At 40.8% G+C, this 14,852-nt stretch overlaps 1 protein-coding gene across 1 annotated transcript in view; it reads left to right on the top strand.

Moving 5' to 3' along the window:
• Nucleotides 1-503: 503 nt before the first annotated feature.
• The window catches only part of RMDN2 (regulator of microtubule dynamics 2), a 50,270-nt gene continuing 35,921 nt past the window's right edge, over nucleotides 504-14,852 (top strand). The window contains exons 1-5 of the mRNA XM_055725873.1: nucleotides 504-652; nucleotides 1,160-1,626; nucleotides 9,188-9,380; nucleotides 10,319-10,421; nucleotides 12,514-12,574. Of these exons, the coding sequence (XP_055581848.1) occupies nucleotides 1,172-1,626; nucleotides 9,188-9,380; nucleotides 10,319-10,421; nucleotides 12,514-12,574 (812 nt within the window). The 5' untranslated portion in view covers nucleotides 504-652; nucleotides 1,160-1,171. The remainder of the gene's footprint in view (nucleotides 653-1,159; nucleotides 1,627-9,187; nucleotides 9,381-10,318; nucleotides 10,422-12,513; nucleotides 12,575-14,852) is intronic.

Here is a 14,852-nt window from a genome sequence, read left to right as displayed (position 1 = left end):
TCTAGTGAGTCACTGATGACAGTGATATCCCAGGTGGGATGCAGGAGCAGCACCTCCCGCACCCTGTTAAAGCCAAGTTCCTCCAGACTTTGGGCAATCTGTAACAGGCTTGGGTGAAATCAGCTTTGGGCCCTTAGATGGCTAAAACCGCAATGGTGTTGTGCCAGGGCTGCTCCTCTTTCTGGCAGCCGGACAGCGGCTCGCCATGATTTTGCAGCTTCGCGCCTCAGCTGATGCCGTAAAAACACAGTTTCCCTGGGCCCAGAAGCAGCGAAGATGGAACAGCCACGGGCCCAAGAGGGACACGGACACGGGCAAACCCGCACTCCAACAGCGAATTTGAGCCACTCCTGAAGCAGGCTCGGCGGGGCTCCCACCGCCGGGGGGCTGCCACCGCTGCGACCCGCCCGCCCCACCCGGGCCCCGCTGGCCCGGAGGCCGCCCGCCCACCCCGGGGCTGCCAGTGCGAGGGCGGCGGGGCAGGCCCGGCCCAGCGCCCTCCTCCGCGGGGCAGCGCCCGCCGCCTGCGGCCGTGCCGGCAGGGCCCGCCCCCCGATCCGGGTACCGCCGCCCCCCGTGCCGCGGCGGGAGAGCGGCGGGGCCGCGCCCGGCCCGCACTCGCTCTCGCTCCCTTTTCCGGACCGGCCCGCCGGTACGTAACGGGGGCGGCGCCGGGCCCGGGGATGGTGCTGCCGCCGCCGGCGACCCCTGCCGGGGCGGCGGGGCTGGGGCGGGCTGCGGGGCGCGCGGACTCCGCGGGGCGCCAGCGGGGCCCCGGCGGCGCGGGGTGGCCGGGGCTGCGCGGCTGCGCTCCGGCCTGGCGGCTGGGCGGCCGCCGCTGCGCAAAACCCGGTGACACGAGTTTCTCGCATTAAAACAAAAATATCCCAAGGTGTGGAGAAGGTGAGGGGCGAAGGCTGCGGCCCTGCCATCGTGCGGTGCAGGCGCGTGTGCCCTTCACCCCCCGCCCCCCCCGGCGGTGCCGCTGCCGTACGGCGCCGTGCTGCTGCGGCCCCACGGCGCGGTAACTTTGTACCGCCAACAACCCGCCGGTTGTTCCAGCCCGGCGCTTCTGCCACTTCCGAGCAAAGCACGTCGTTTGGGTAGACTAGGAGAAATCTCAAACTCCCCACTGTTTGTTGTTGTCTCACGATTTCAGGAGAGCGCAGACATGTCTCCCTTCGAAAATAAAGGGCTGATACTGGGCGTGATGGCAGGGACGGCCGGAATAAGCCTGATGCTGATTTGGTACCGTAAGATTCGAAAATTCGGTGCAGCCGAGTGTGTGCCTGCGTTCCCAGATGTAGGTGACAGGCTGAACTCTGTGGGCTTGCAAAACGAAGCTCCTAACGAGCAAGGAGCAGTGATGGTTTTACATGGAAGGCAACTGCAGATACTAGAAAAATTGAATGGCTTGCTAGTAAGCGTGGACGAACTGAAGAGAGAGGTGAAATTTCTGAAAGAAGCTATTCCAAAGCTTGAAGAGCTGGTTCGAAATGAGCTTCAAGGGAAGGGAGATATTCAGAGAGTTAGCCCATCACACAGAGCAACAAAACGGCGAAAAGCTGAGACATCTTCTGGTGCACCAGAAACTACCAGCTCTGAGGAGGCAGAAAGTGAAGGAGGGTAAGTCAATAATATTTTATGTATACTACAGTACACATGCAGTGCAAATTACGTTGTTACTGCTGTGAAACTTTGTAAACAAGAGCTGTTTTAAAGTTTTATGTATATTTTACATTTCTCTATATTCGGGTGGAAATACCCAAACAAAAACAACCCAACATTCAGATTAGTGATTTTTAGACAGAGGAAACTGGGTGAAACTCTGGGTGACCATCTCTGAATCTGCACTATGGCTGAAGTTGGCTTAATGCCAAGCATAATCGAGATTTGTAAGGGCGAATTTGGTAACGATCTGATGTGGTATTGCTACATAGCTGTGCAATGAGAGGCAAAGTTCAGAATAATGGTGCAATTTTAAACCTGCTTCTAGTAAGAAAGTAGTCTTGTCTTGTGCCTCTCTGACAGAGCTTGTCCAAGCTGTACGAATGCGCTTGTGCTTTTTATAATTGTCTTCTGTGGACTGTAAAGATGAGAGTTGTTACAGTGTTCTGCCTAAAGGTATTGCATGCTATGAAAACTGTCCAAATGCAATACGTGTACAGACGGCAGTATGGTTATGTGTATTGGCTGTTGTATACGCTTTCTGGTGGCTTAAAAAGTAACCAAGGGATTTGGGATACTGACGCAGTAAGGTAGAAAATGCCTAGTTTTGATCACACCTTGCAGTCCCATTGGGGTTAATGGGATCTTTTATACATGGGAGGAACATGCAGAAGCATCAGATGTACCTGGAAACCAGGAGAGGAACCATATTCTTGTCGTCTCAAATGTTCCCTAATATACCCTCCAGTAGTAATGTAAAAATGGTGATAACATTACTCTCCCGTAATTGCAACTTTGTTTTGACATACTCAGATTAGATAGTTACGTGCAACTTCATGAGGGTATGTTTATAGCAACTGAGTTTTTTGAACCATCTCCTCGGTGTGTTATACGCACCCATGTAGGCAGCATTATGTCTGTGCATTGCCTATCTTGAGTCACTTTTTTTCTCTAAAGATATATTAATTAACTGTCATATTCTGAAGACAGCAACATGCTGCATATAATAATTACTGAATTCTATTTTTTAAGAGTTCCTGTGGGCAGGGTTTCTTGTTGTGTTACATCCCAGCCCACACACTTCACAAGACTCAAATGTTAATACCATATTTTAAGATCTGTCAGTTCTACTATGAGCCAGTTCTTTATTTTAAGTATTCAGTATGGACAGAGATATTTAAAGACATTCCTCCTTCACACGGTGTAGAAACATTTCAGTTCTATGAGTTTCTCAGGTGGTTTTATCCATGAATTGGTTTGCAGAGGCCTTTACGTTATGCATAAAATATTTGGAGATGTAGATAAGGGTAAAGGACCAGTTTATGAGTAATCAGTTCACAGATGCAATATGGGGCTTATTCAACACCCAGCATTTGAGAAGATCCTGTTTTTTGGTCAGGATTGCTGCGCTGCTGTTTGAGAACTAGCCAAGGAAACTTGTTTCTTCACGTTCTTCTGTGTGACAAGCTGATGAGATGATCCAATATGAGTGATTATAGTGTGCAAGAGCTTTGAATGTGTCCTTGAGAGAGGCCTTCTCTGACATGTATTTGAGCACAGTCAGAAGGAAGGAAGATAATTCAAGGTTATAGATAGTGTTAGTCATTTGGGTATGTGCTTTTCCAATGCTACTTTTTAATCCCTTTTGAAAAGAGGTGTTTTTTTCCCTACTAACACCTTGTACTTGATATGCTTGTTTTGGGTATCTTCTCTAAATTCATTTTGTTAAAGTAATTTTCTTTTTGTACTTTTTTTCTTCCTCTTGCAGATGGAAATAGGTTGTTAATCCTAATATATGTACACTTGCAGTGTATATAGCTTTTTCTGAGGTCTTCTGTAACCATAATGACACTGGTGCATGTTCTGTGAGAGTTTGCTGTGACAGGCAATAACAATAATATTTTTTTTTCAGTTAATGTGCATCACCACTTCATGTGCTGTAGGTATAACCATGTCTATTGTTTTATACTGTTCTGTGGTGAATTCCACACACAATAATGTATTCAGCTGCTAGTTTGTGCACTAGAGAAATAATTTTTCTCTTTGTTACAGATTAAACTTCTTTTCACTTTGTGTATTCTAAAGTACATGCAACATGTTTCGCTGCCTCAGCAGTATTTTTATGATCTAGAAGATAGGATTTTGCTTGTGTTAAGCACTTCTGGTTTTAAGTGACAAATGGGTAGAAGCTGGGAATTGACAGATGAAGTAATCTTAAGAGTTTTATGGACTTACAATGGATGACTACATTGGTTTCAGATTTGTAAACTTCTTCCAGAAAAGCTTTTAATGCTACCTGTTTTTTCCATAAAATATTTGAAGCTGACAATCTCTGATGTGGTCCTCACCGCTTTGGTGATATTCTGGTCATATTCTCAGTGTCACTGTTGGTATTTAACACCTTTGGAAGAGAAGGTTTCTGTTTTGCCTTTCAAAATTCATATACCTCTCTAAGAGGAAAAATATCACACGCTTTTTAATAAATGAGATGTTTTTACATAATGACAGGTGGCCTGAATGGAAAGTACACTGAATGGATGGGACATTGACTGAATGCTGAAGAGCCTACGATTTCTAGTCTGCGCTTTTCTGTATTCTATTCTTAACGGTTTGTTTCAGGTTTCCATCATGTACTAGTAAAACCTCAGTCTTTTAACATTTGAGAATGTGTAACAAGCACTCGTTCATTTACAGAGTAAATTGTTTCTAGATGATCACCTTGGATGGAGAGTGTCACCTAATTCTCCTCTTCATAGTTTTAAAGCTGTTTCCTTCCTGATACAGCAGTGATGAACCATTGACATCAGTGTCATGTTTGGGATGGGTCTTCAGCTGGCCTGGCATCCAAGCTTTTCAAGTTACGTTTGGCTTCAGTCATCAGAAGATTCACCACAGTAAATCCTTTTCCTACAGATGTTTTATTTATAATTTTTCCTTGAAATAGTTTAAACATTCAGCAGGAAGAAACATTTCCCTTGTCTGCTTCTGAGTATCACTTCACTTACCATTTCTTCATTTTTTCATTTATTTTTGCTGCCCATTTGTTTTCAGTGCAGCCCTCAGCTGTCCTAAGAATCTGATTTGCCAAACTTTTCCTCAAAAGCTGCTTGTCATTACTAATGGATATGCACTCTGCTGGATCATACAGTGCAAATTTGATCCAGATCAGCCTGTGACATATAATCACCTTTCTATTGAATTAGCTGGAGCAGATGAGAAGGTGTTTGTGTCAGCTTGTTATTTTTTTTAAGCTGGCAGAGAGACAACAGATGATATTTGATCTGTCTAAAAGCTGAAGTGTTGTGAACAGATGATACCTGGTTAGGGCCAGTGTCTGCCCATTTACAGGCAATCCAACACAGGTTTTGAACCAGCAAAGTGAGTTTATACCACAGTGGTGTTTTATAACATGTACCTCAGGGTTTTTTTAATCCAGTACTAGGTGCCTGGATTTACTGAGTAGCTTAACCACAGTGCGGTGAGTCTCCAGCACAGTTCTTATTTGTTCTTTGGACTTTGAACAGTCCCTTGTGATCCAAAGTCCTGTTGGTTGACCATTGCTCCTCACATTCTTACCACTGTTTTTCTCTTTTAAATAAAATCTGTTGGTAATAAAGGTGAAAACAAGTTGGCACTGACTGTAGATGCTTTTAAAGTTCTTTCATTTTCTCAAATATTGGTCCATGTGTTTATCACATGTAAATATTCACTTTTCTGTTTATCATCTGATAAAACCTCTTGTAGGAAAATACCAGATAAAATTGCAAGTGTCAGTGCTGTTATAGGAAATATTTATAAACCAAACCATAATGACTCTTCCTCATTTTTTTTTTTTAATTTCCCTTTTGGATTACTGTCATCAGCCCTAGTCTCCACTTCTGTTTGTGCTGGTACTGATATTTTTTTTTTTATAGTATTGCTTTTCGTAACATTTTTTTCTAAAATTGCTATCCTGCTAGCTGCTTTGTTGACGTCACTTATCAAGCTCTTACCATAGTTTTCTATCAGTATCTGTTGCACTCTTATTTTGTCCTTAAGTAGCTGGAAGGACTTCCTATCTTGTAATAAAACTGGCTTCAGTTCAACTTGGTGAAGTACAGTTTACCCAAGCTGTTAGAAAAAATCCTAGCTGTTTATTTTTTAGAAGCCTGTATTGCCTTCTTAATGTTAGGTGTTCATGCTTAAAACATCTCAGCTATGATAAGGATCGAACAGAGAACTAGTAAGAAAATTAATGTCATCAGAAACAAAATGTCTAGTTTGCCAAAATGGCTGAAGTGATATTAATGTTTTATACTAGATTAAATTAACTTGCTGTCATTTTTACCCCCGTGACTCCTGAGCAATGTAGGAGTTTGCCTGGCATGTGTGACTAGTGAGGTGGGAACTCATCACGAATAAGTCATGAAGCCCTTGCCTGTCACCTTGATGCTTTTCCTGTGGGAAATGCTGGGAGGCAGCAGTGTCAGCTCTGGAGCCGAAGTAGAAGAGACAAGGAAGAGGCGACCCTCTGAAGGCGCTATGAAGTTATTTTTCTGAGGAAAGAAAGGAAGAATTCAGAGTAATGCTGGTACATCTCAGGGGTAGCTAGCACGCTGAATCTTAAGCACTAGCACTTGTTTGCACTCCCTTGGACATTTTGGTATCAGGACATTTAATTTCTGGCCTTCTTATGAAAACCAGTATGCACTTCGGATCAAACTCGGTGAAGACTGGAAACATTTTCTTTCGTTTGAGAATGTTATTCTTCTCTGTTGGTTGTGCCCTTTAGTGTCGCTCCATCTCTTCTCATCTACATCAGCAGGCACAGGGTTGTATGGTTCGTTGCAGTCCCTAGGAATTACTGGCCTTGCCTACACTGAACAAAATTATTCAATGCTGTGTTTTTCACTTCCCATAGGTTGTTTTATAGGTATTGTTTTGCCTTCTTTAAAGCCAATCGACAAGTAAATTGAAATTTATGGCACTTTCATCAATGTTTAAGAGGTCTGCTCCACATTTAAGTTCTTTGAGAATTCATAAAGCAGACAGAGGAGACAGGAGAGAATTTCTGAGGACAATGGAGGTGAGAGGGAGTGGGGAAGAAATGACCTGTCCTCTCTGCTGTTTCTCAGCACAAATGTGGTCTGGAGATCATGTTTCAGTAGAAGAAGTGGAATGAGGAAAGGCTTGATGCAGTATGGTCTGATCTTAAAAGATTATTCTTCCATGGTATTTTATAATTATGGCTTTATATGTGGCACATATATATATATACACACAGGTTTATAATTATTAACTCCTTATGGCTTTACATCATCTGTTAGATAGCAACCTACTTCACACTTTTTCCTTTTGAGTGTCTCTATGAATATTCTCATATGACTGATCTGATGTCATGTGAGTTTGGTGTTTGGCCTCACTCTGATGTTTAACCATGACAGTTTGATACAACGCTGCTGAAAATCTCTGCTGGGCTAGTTTGGAGTGACAAGGCTTGGCTGTCAGCCCAGCCTTGGCCTTTATATTTTGGCTGGGAGAGTAACATTTCCTAATAATCACTTTTGTCTGTTTTCTAACATTGGAACGGTAGTGATCATAGAAATCTTAGGAAATGTTTATGCAGTGAAGATAAAGATGATGACATCAACACTGATTTCCAGACAGTGATTCCTTACTTTCATATCTACCTGCTTAGGTTCCATTTGATGCAGTGCCCAAATTCTTGTAACTAAAGACATACAACTGCAGTAATGTGTGGGAATTTGAAATTGCCTTAACTGCTTAGCTGTTGCTATTTTATATTAGGTTTTATTACCAGTTTTATTACCCTTATTTTAGGTTGGTAATTGCACAAATCCTCAGTGCATTTATCTCTTTATTAGGGGGGCTGGGGCATCCAAACCATTTGTGGAAAGGTACTTTCCAAACATACTTCACGTCATAGGATTACATATTAGAGCTAGAAGACTGCCCCCCTCCCACCAAATCCCTTGCACTTTTGGTCAAGTTAGTGTTCTTACAAATACAGCCTATATATGATGTAGCTCTGCACCCACTTCAGTGTAACTATGGAAGAACAAGATGCTGTGCTTTTGAAGATGCTTCAGAAAAACAAAGTAAGTGTTCGGTGACTTTGACTCTGGAGGATACAACATAGGATGTATCATCAACTTCATCATAATTAAGATTATGTGAAACAAACCTGTAGGAATCTAGGAAGTTTCCCATCTCTGCTCTGCTCCATGTTGTTTTCCAGTTTGAACATGTACACATGTTTTATGTATGTATTGTTTTACCTAAATGTATTCTGACTCCTCTTTCCCACATTAGCGGGTTAATTTTGCAGTGAAACTGTCAGGCCATGTCTAGCACTTTTGTACCTTGATAAGCAGTTGTACTTCTTCATTTACAGGCTGTAAGTATATCTGCTCATGGTTTAGTTCTGGTCACTTCTAAAAGCAACACATTGGAAACAGAATATTTAGGAGTCATGATTATTAACCTCCATTTATACTGCTAACATGCTGTACTGGTAGTATTGCTGGAAAAAAAATTTTCTATATTTTGACTGTCATGGCCTACTTTGATTATTCACTTGCTTAATGTGTATGGTACATTTCATGCTTTTTCTGCTCAGTTACCATTTAAAGAATCTCTGAACCTGGCAGCTGATATTTTTACATTATTATTTCTCATGAGAGCAGTATTTTCTAAAGCGGCAGTGCAGAAAATAGGCTTTTCTGTCCATTTTTTGTACATAAGAAAAGATGTACTTTTAAAAAATAGAGCCATTCAGCTGCTCCTATATGAAATTGGAGTACCCTAATGTACGCTCAGCACTTTGGACAGTAAGGCCACCTGCTTATCTCTGTATGTTATTTATGGCCTTTGTAAAATATTCCTTTGTCCTTGACTGCTTGTGCTGAGTACTTGTGCACTAAACATAATGAATTAATATAAGCTCTTTCCCAGCTTCAGGCATTCTGACCCTCAGAATGTCAAAGTAAAGGAATTGGTCACAGTGGTGGTACTGCTTATATTTAGATCTTACAAGTGTTTACCAAAACATTGTGTAAGTGATTCTTAACAGCACTTATGGTTTGGTCAGTAAGCTCATTCCTATTTAAAAAAAAACAAAGAAATTGAGGTAAAGAGTTGAAGAGGCCTAGTCAGGGTTACAGAGCATGTCTTAATACACATCAGTGATTTAAAGTGTTCTGCATTTGAAACACAGGGATACATGTGTTTCTAATATGCCGCTGCATTTTTTTAATGCAGTATTAGGCAGCAGAATGGTGTAATTACTTGCCTGTTATGTTTGGAATATGGTTGTGCTGTCCCTTTGAAGATAAAGGTTTTGCAATAATAATTATAAGCTTGTAATAACAATAATAATAATAAGCTTGATACTGTGAATAAAAACTCCTTTAAGGTTGGACAACTGGAAGAAATTGTGCTCTGAAAGTTTTGCATTTGAATTTAACAATGCTTTACCAATATTTTTAGAAAAGATGGTTATTATTTTCTGTGATTTTAGTTATCTTACAGCTCATACTGATTCTGAAGGAGACTCTGAGGAAGAAAAGGGATGTATCGAATCACCCGATGCCATTGTAAAATCAGAAGAAGGGGAGTTATTTAATCTTTTAGAGCAGGTAGACAATTTGCACAAGGGTTCAGAAGATGATAAAAAGGAGGGCTTCAGGCTGCTGCTTGAGAAAGATGACAAGGTATTAATGGGTAAACTTAATATTATTTTGCTATTAAGTCATGCTTTGCACTGCTTTTGAGAATTCCCTTAATACAAGCATTAAAATGCACACAGGAATGGAAGATGAAATTGCATGCCTATTTTTAAAATACAGTGAAAAAGAAATATTTCAAGGTGGCATCAATATTCATGTTGGGTGGGCACAGAAGATTTATTATTTTATATCACATCCGGGCTCAATAAATGCAAAATGTTGTTTGATTTATGTATTCTTGTATGCAACAAAGAAATGATACTTACTTTTACTGGTTTCAGAATGGTCTATGTGAGAAAGTCCTGCGTAATTAAGCAGTACCCAGACCTAGTATTCTCAAGAAATCAAACTAGGAGCCTGTAGCCTGCTTATACCTTTCTGGTGTACTTCATGTGAAGTTTTCTTTTGATTTTACTCTGCGCATATGTAACTCCAGATAAAATTTCAAAATGGTTTCACATATAGCGCTTAATTCAGTGTATCAGTTTCTTCTGATTTGGCAAACATTAGTTCTGATTATGTTTTCATTAACGTATTGAAATACCCAGGAAGGTAGATGAGATACTAATTGTGAGTCAGTGTGGTGCTTATGGCATCCCTGAAGAAAGCACACATCACATCATGCAGGGATCTGTCGGCTTTATCTTTTTATTTTTTTATATTAAAACAACTTTAAAACTGGTTTATGAAATAAAACTTCTTTAGATGGCTCAGGGTATCTCCAGAAGCTGTATTATATTGTCCTTAGGTCATGAAAAGTTCGTCATCTGGTTGTTCTCATATAAACTAGAAGCAGTATAGAAGGATGCAAAATAACCAAAAATTTATGCCATATTCTAATAACCTGTTTTAAGAATTATGAAAGGAAACTGTTTAAATCACATTCTGATCAGTTTAATTACCCAGCTGTCCTCTACTTTCAGTATGAAAACTGTGTGGACTTTCTTTGGAGACTTGCACGTGCTTATGGAGATCTGTTTGAGATGACTGCTGATGCTGAGGAGAAGAGGAAATATGTAACTGATGGTAAGTAGAGGAAAAACGTTTATGTGGAATGCCATCTGAATGTGGTGAAACCTGCTTTGAACTTTGGTTGAGTTTTCCAGTCCAAGGAATTTCCAGTCCAATAAATGGGAACATTTGTGCTGTAATAATAATGTTTTGTGCAATAAACTGCCGCAGTATACAACTTCAGGGCATTGTTTCCTCACTGGAGAGATTAAAAATCATTGAAGGAGAGGTATTGTGGGTCATAATTGAAGGCTGTTGACCCTGGATGGTGTCTTAAAATCCCGTATTTTGTTGAGAATCAGATGGATGCACAATGTGAAAAAAGACAGATGCTGTCAGTGCAGTTTCTGAATTACATCTCTGGGAGAGCACGAGGAATAAAGAAATAAATGCCAAGGCAAAGTCAAGGTTTGTCTTTCAGCTTTCCTGTGGCAAAGGAGCACTGCTACGTATCAGCTGCCTCTTTTGTGGGGATGGTGGGGCTGAAACTTTGTGATTCTGGAAAAACTATTACCCAGAAACAGCAGCTGTGTGTGACAATTTATATTGCTTCCAGGCATCTCTCCTCATGTGTCCTGTTTGACAGCTTAACCTCAACAAAGTTCTGATTTTCCTCTTCACAGCACTTTTTCTTTGTTGCTTTTAAAAGCATTGCCCTCTCTTTCACTGTCTGGATGCATATTGGCTAGAAGTACAGTTTACATTTTCCCTTTTTCTTTTGGCCTGTCTCCCCACCCCCCCCATTTTTATTTTTATTTTTTTAAGTAAAACCTACATCTTTTCTACCTGTGCCACTCTCCTCCAGTCAACACGCTCTTTTTACAATAATCCTTTTTGCCTGTATCTGGGAATATTTCTCTCTTTTGTCTCTCCATTGTCTCTCCCTTTTTCAACGGACCAAATCAGGTTTTATAAGTGTATTGGAAGTCTGGTTTATTTTGTATTTTTTGACACTGATCCTGTTTTCTACTTTGTTTTGTATGCAGTGACATCACTGACAAAGCAGTTTTGGCTGCCCTTTGTCATCGTTAAAGGCAGCGTCATGCCTTTGTGCCATCATTAAGTATTCCATAGCCAACATCAGCTTATTCAAGGTCCTTGTCCCTATCCTTTCGTTGTCTAAATATTCATGAAGACTTGCACTGTCTTAGCTATTTAATTGATACTGTCTTTGCTTTAGTAGCAAATTGGCTTCTTTGTATGGAAATCAGACGGTGCAGTGAGGATTATGACACAAACTAAATTACAACAGTAAACTCTGTTGTTGGATCCTTTGCTCCAGTGACTACATGTAGCCTCAGCTGATGAAAGATAATGGCATAGCAGAAGACAAGGAGAGATAAAGAATGATGGAATGAAACTGGGTCTTAGGTGTTGGCTCATGCTTATGAAGCGGTGGGTGGCGGCAGCCTTTTCATCTCAGTTTTTGGAAGTGATGCAGAGGGATTGTGACTGTGGGGGAGCTGGCAGTATTTTCATGGTTTTTTTCATTCCACTGGGTTGGATGACTGTGTATGCTGTTCTTTTATTTTATGAAGTTAACTTGCAATACAGAAATGTCAGTGTGGTTTAATTGGTTGCAGCTGAGACTTTGCAAACAGCAAGCATCTTATCTGAACTTCTTACTGGGAGCATGGGTTTGATCAAATCACCTACTGTCATCTTTATTCAGTTAAAAGTAGTACTTAATGTAAGTCTTTGTGCTGGAAAGGAACTTCAACTAGCTCATTTCTGTACCCAAGGCAGGAAACTGTTTCGCTGGCTCTTCTGACAGGTGCTTCTCTAACCAGCTTTTAAGGGTCTTCAGTGTTACAGACAACATGGCCTCCTTTGGCAGTCCAGTCCAATCCTTCCCTGGTTTAGCTGCATCTGAACTGGATTTTAAGGGAAAATACAAAAATTGCACTCATATACATATATATAGATAGATGCACATACGTATGTATGGATGTGTAAATAATGTAAAGCCAGGTCGTTACATTGTCCACCTAAATGAAGAACCAGTTTCTTCTTTGCAGCTAAGTGCATCAGGTTGCTTCATTTTGAGAGTTGCCTAGAACATGGAAGAGTACAATGAATCTTTTAATATACTGTATTCCTTTTACAGGAAAGATCAAAGCTGAAAAGGCTGTTCAGCTGGATGCCAGGAGTGCTGAGAGTCACCAATGGTAAGTTTGAGAATGTGTGCATTTTTGAAAACTTATATTTATAAAATCCAACAAAAAACCCCCAGTTGTCTTTGGCTCCAAATAGCACCCACAGCAAGTGACGTTTATCATGCTACAGTTTGACATCAATTTAATAAATTATTCATTAATATTTTTTCATGGTTTTATGGAACTCAGTTATAATCGGTAGCAGCTAGAAAGGTCTAAGTATTCTGTAAAAGCATTTACTATAGCATGTGAAACAACTCAATAACCATACTCCAGTACATACCATGAAATGTAGAAGGGAGTATTTGCTTAAACCAGTATGTTATTGCTCAGAGAAGTCATAGTTTTCCATTTACCTTCTCTTTCAACAGTTCACAAAATAATGTAATTTAGCATTGTATTTTGTCCTTTCTTTTGCTTGTAATTATCTACATTCTAATACTTAAAAATAGACTATGGAAGCTTCAGCGAACTTCTCTTTTTTTTTAGTTTTATCGTGTAATTTTCCTCCAAACTTGGCACTTGGATTAATTTTGTAGACCTTGCCAGGTCTAACAAACTCTGCAAATATAAATATTTTTTATCAAATCAATGTTATCAGGGAGAATATAATTCTGCTGTGTTCTAGCTGTATTCCTCACCTGAATATTTTATTAATCAGTTTTACTGAGCTCCTGATTTCTTTTCTAATATTGTTAGCTTTTCCTTTCCATTTTGGCTTCTATGTTCTTCATTAATCTTGTCATTACACATGTAGGATGAGATCTCACTTAACTTTTGCATATCTAAACCAAATCCTTTTATCCCAGACTCCCTTCACAATCTAAAAAGAAGCAGCCACTTCTGGAGTGCAGTTCATCTGAATCCATTTTGCCCATCTGTAATGGGGTGAGAAGAATTTCTCCCGAGGTTCAGCTGACAGCATTTCCATTGCCAATAAAGTGAACACATGTCAGCTAGCTCAGGTTTAGGTACTTGATTAGACAAAGATATTTCATTTCATTAGGTGACACTTTGGCTTGGTCTTTGTCTCCGTCTTCAAAGATGGCTATGTTATTGTTCCACACTGTGTTCATGAGTGTTACCGTATTTCTCTGATCCTTTTTTTCCTTCTGTTTATAACAACTAGTGATCCAAACACTCACTTTGTAGCAGTGGGGCACTAGAAGTGGTGTGCTGTGGGAATCTTGACTAAGCTTCACCATCACAGACAGATTTTCATTTGCTCTTTCCTGTATCTTGGAAGTAATGCTGCTGCCTGCCTGGAGGTGAAGCCTAGGTCCCAGGTGTCTATAATGTGGCAGCTTGAGACAGGAGCCTTTGCCCAGCTGTTTGTTAATTCCTATCAGCTGGAGGTTGCCACCATGACAGCAAAACTAACAAAAGAGGATCATCTGAGCATCACTCTGCAGTGCAAGGTGATTTGAAGCCCACAGCTTGAACACCTGCTGAAAGCAATTTACAGCCATTTCAGCTGTTTGCCTGTCCACAGCCATGGTCACTTCTTCAGGGTAATGCTGGTGTTTATCTCAGCTAGAGCTGTGTGTATAAGCAACCACAAAATCACATGCGAGCACAAGTCTTGCCCCTCCGCTTCCTCCCCAGCCCACAAGACTTACAAAATCTCCTAGTATAAATACTTCACTGGCAGAAACTGTGCTGATAAAAGCTTACATGTTGTTCAGGGAGAGGTAGGTGGTCTGCTGGACTTCAGATGTGAAATCCTGTACTGGCAGGCACGTCTAGCAAGGGAAGAATGACGAGTGTAAGGAGAGGTTCCAGAGGTTAGCTCAGAAAGCCTCTTTGAGAGGTTTAAGAGGAAAATCTTACGTTTTGTGAGCTACCGCTTCTTGTAACAGGCAGTGGATTTCTGTATCGTTTACGGTTTTCATCCTTTTTGTATCTGGGTTGCAAATGAATTTGAGGGGTTTATCAGTTACTGTTAAAGCGGTGGCTTTCTAGTGGTATAGATGGATACCACAGATTTGAATAGTTTGATGTAATATTTTTTTCTTAATATTTTGTTTGCTTGTCTTTCTTTTCTCAAGTCTTTCTGACTTGATGCATGATTTTGAAAGTGTGATGCTCCATACTGGTTATGCCACTCTGAGGCCCTGACTACTGGGCAGAATGGACTTCCATGCTCCAGGCAGATGTTTGTATGTTTTTGTCTAGCCTGCCAGCTGCTGTTTCAGTCTGTGGTTCCAGTAGATCCCTTTCTGCTGTGTTGCTGCTTAACCAGATGGACTTGTTTTGTAAATGTACATTTCTTTTTAATTCCTTGGTACTT

This window comes from Falco cherrug, chromosome 13, assembly GCF_023634085.1.
Source record: "Falco cherrug isolate bFalChe1 chromosome 13, bFalChe1.pri, whole genome shotgun sequence".
NCBI lineage: Eukaryota > Metazoa > Chordata > Aves > Falconiformes > Falconidae > Falco > Falco cherrug.
Note: the sequence above shows the minus strand (reverse complement) of the source record. Positions and strands in the feature narration are given on the sequence as shown.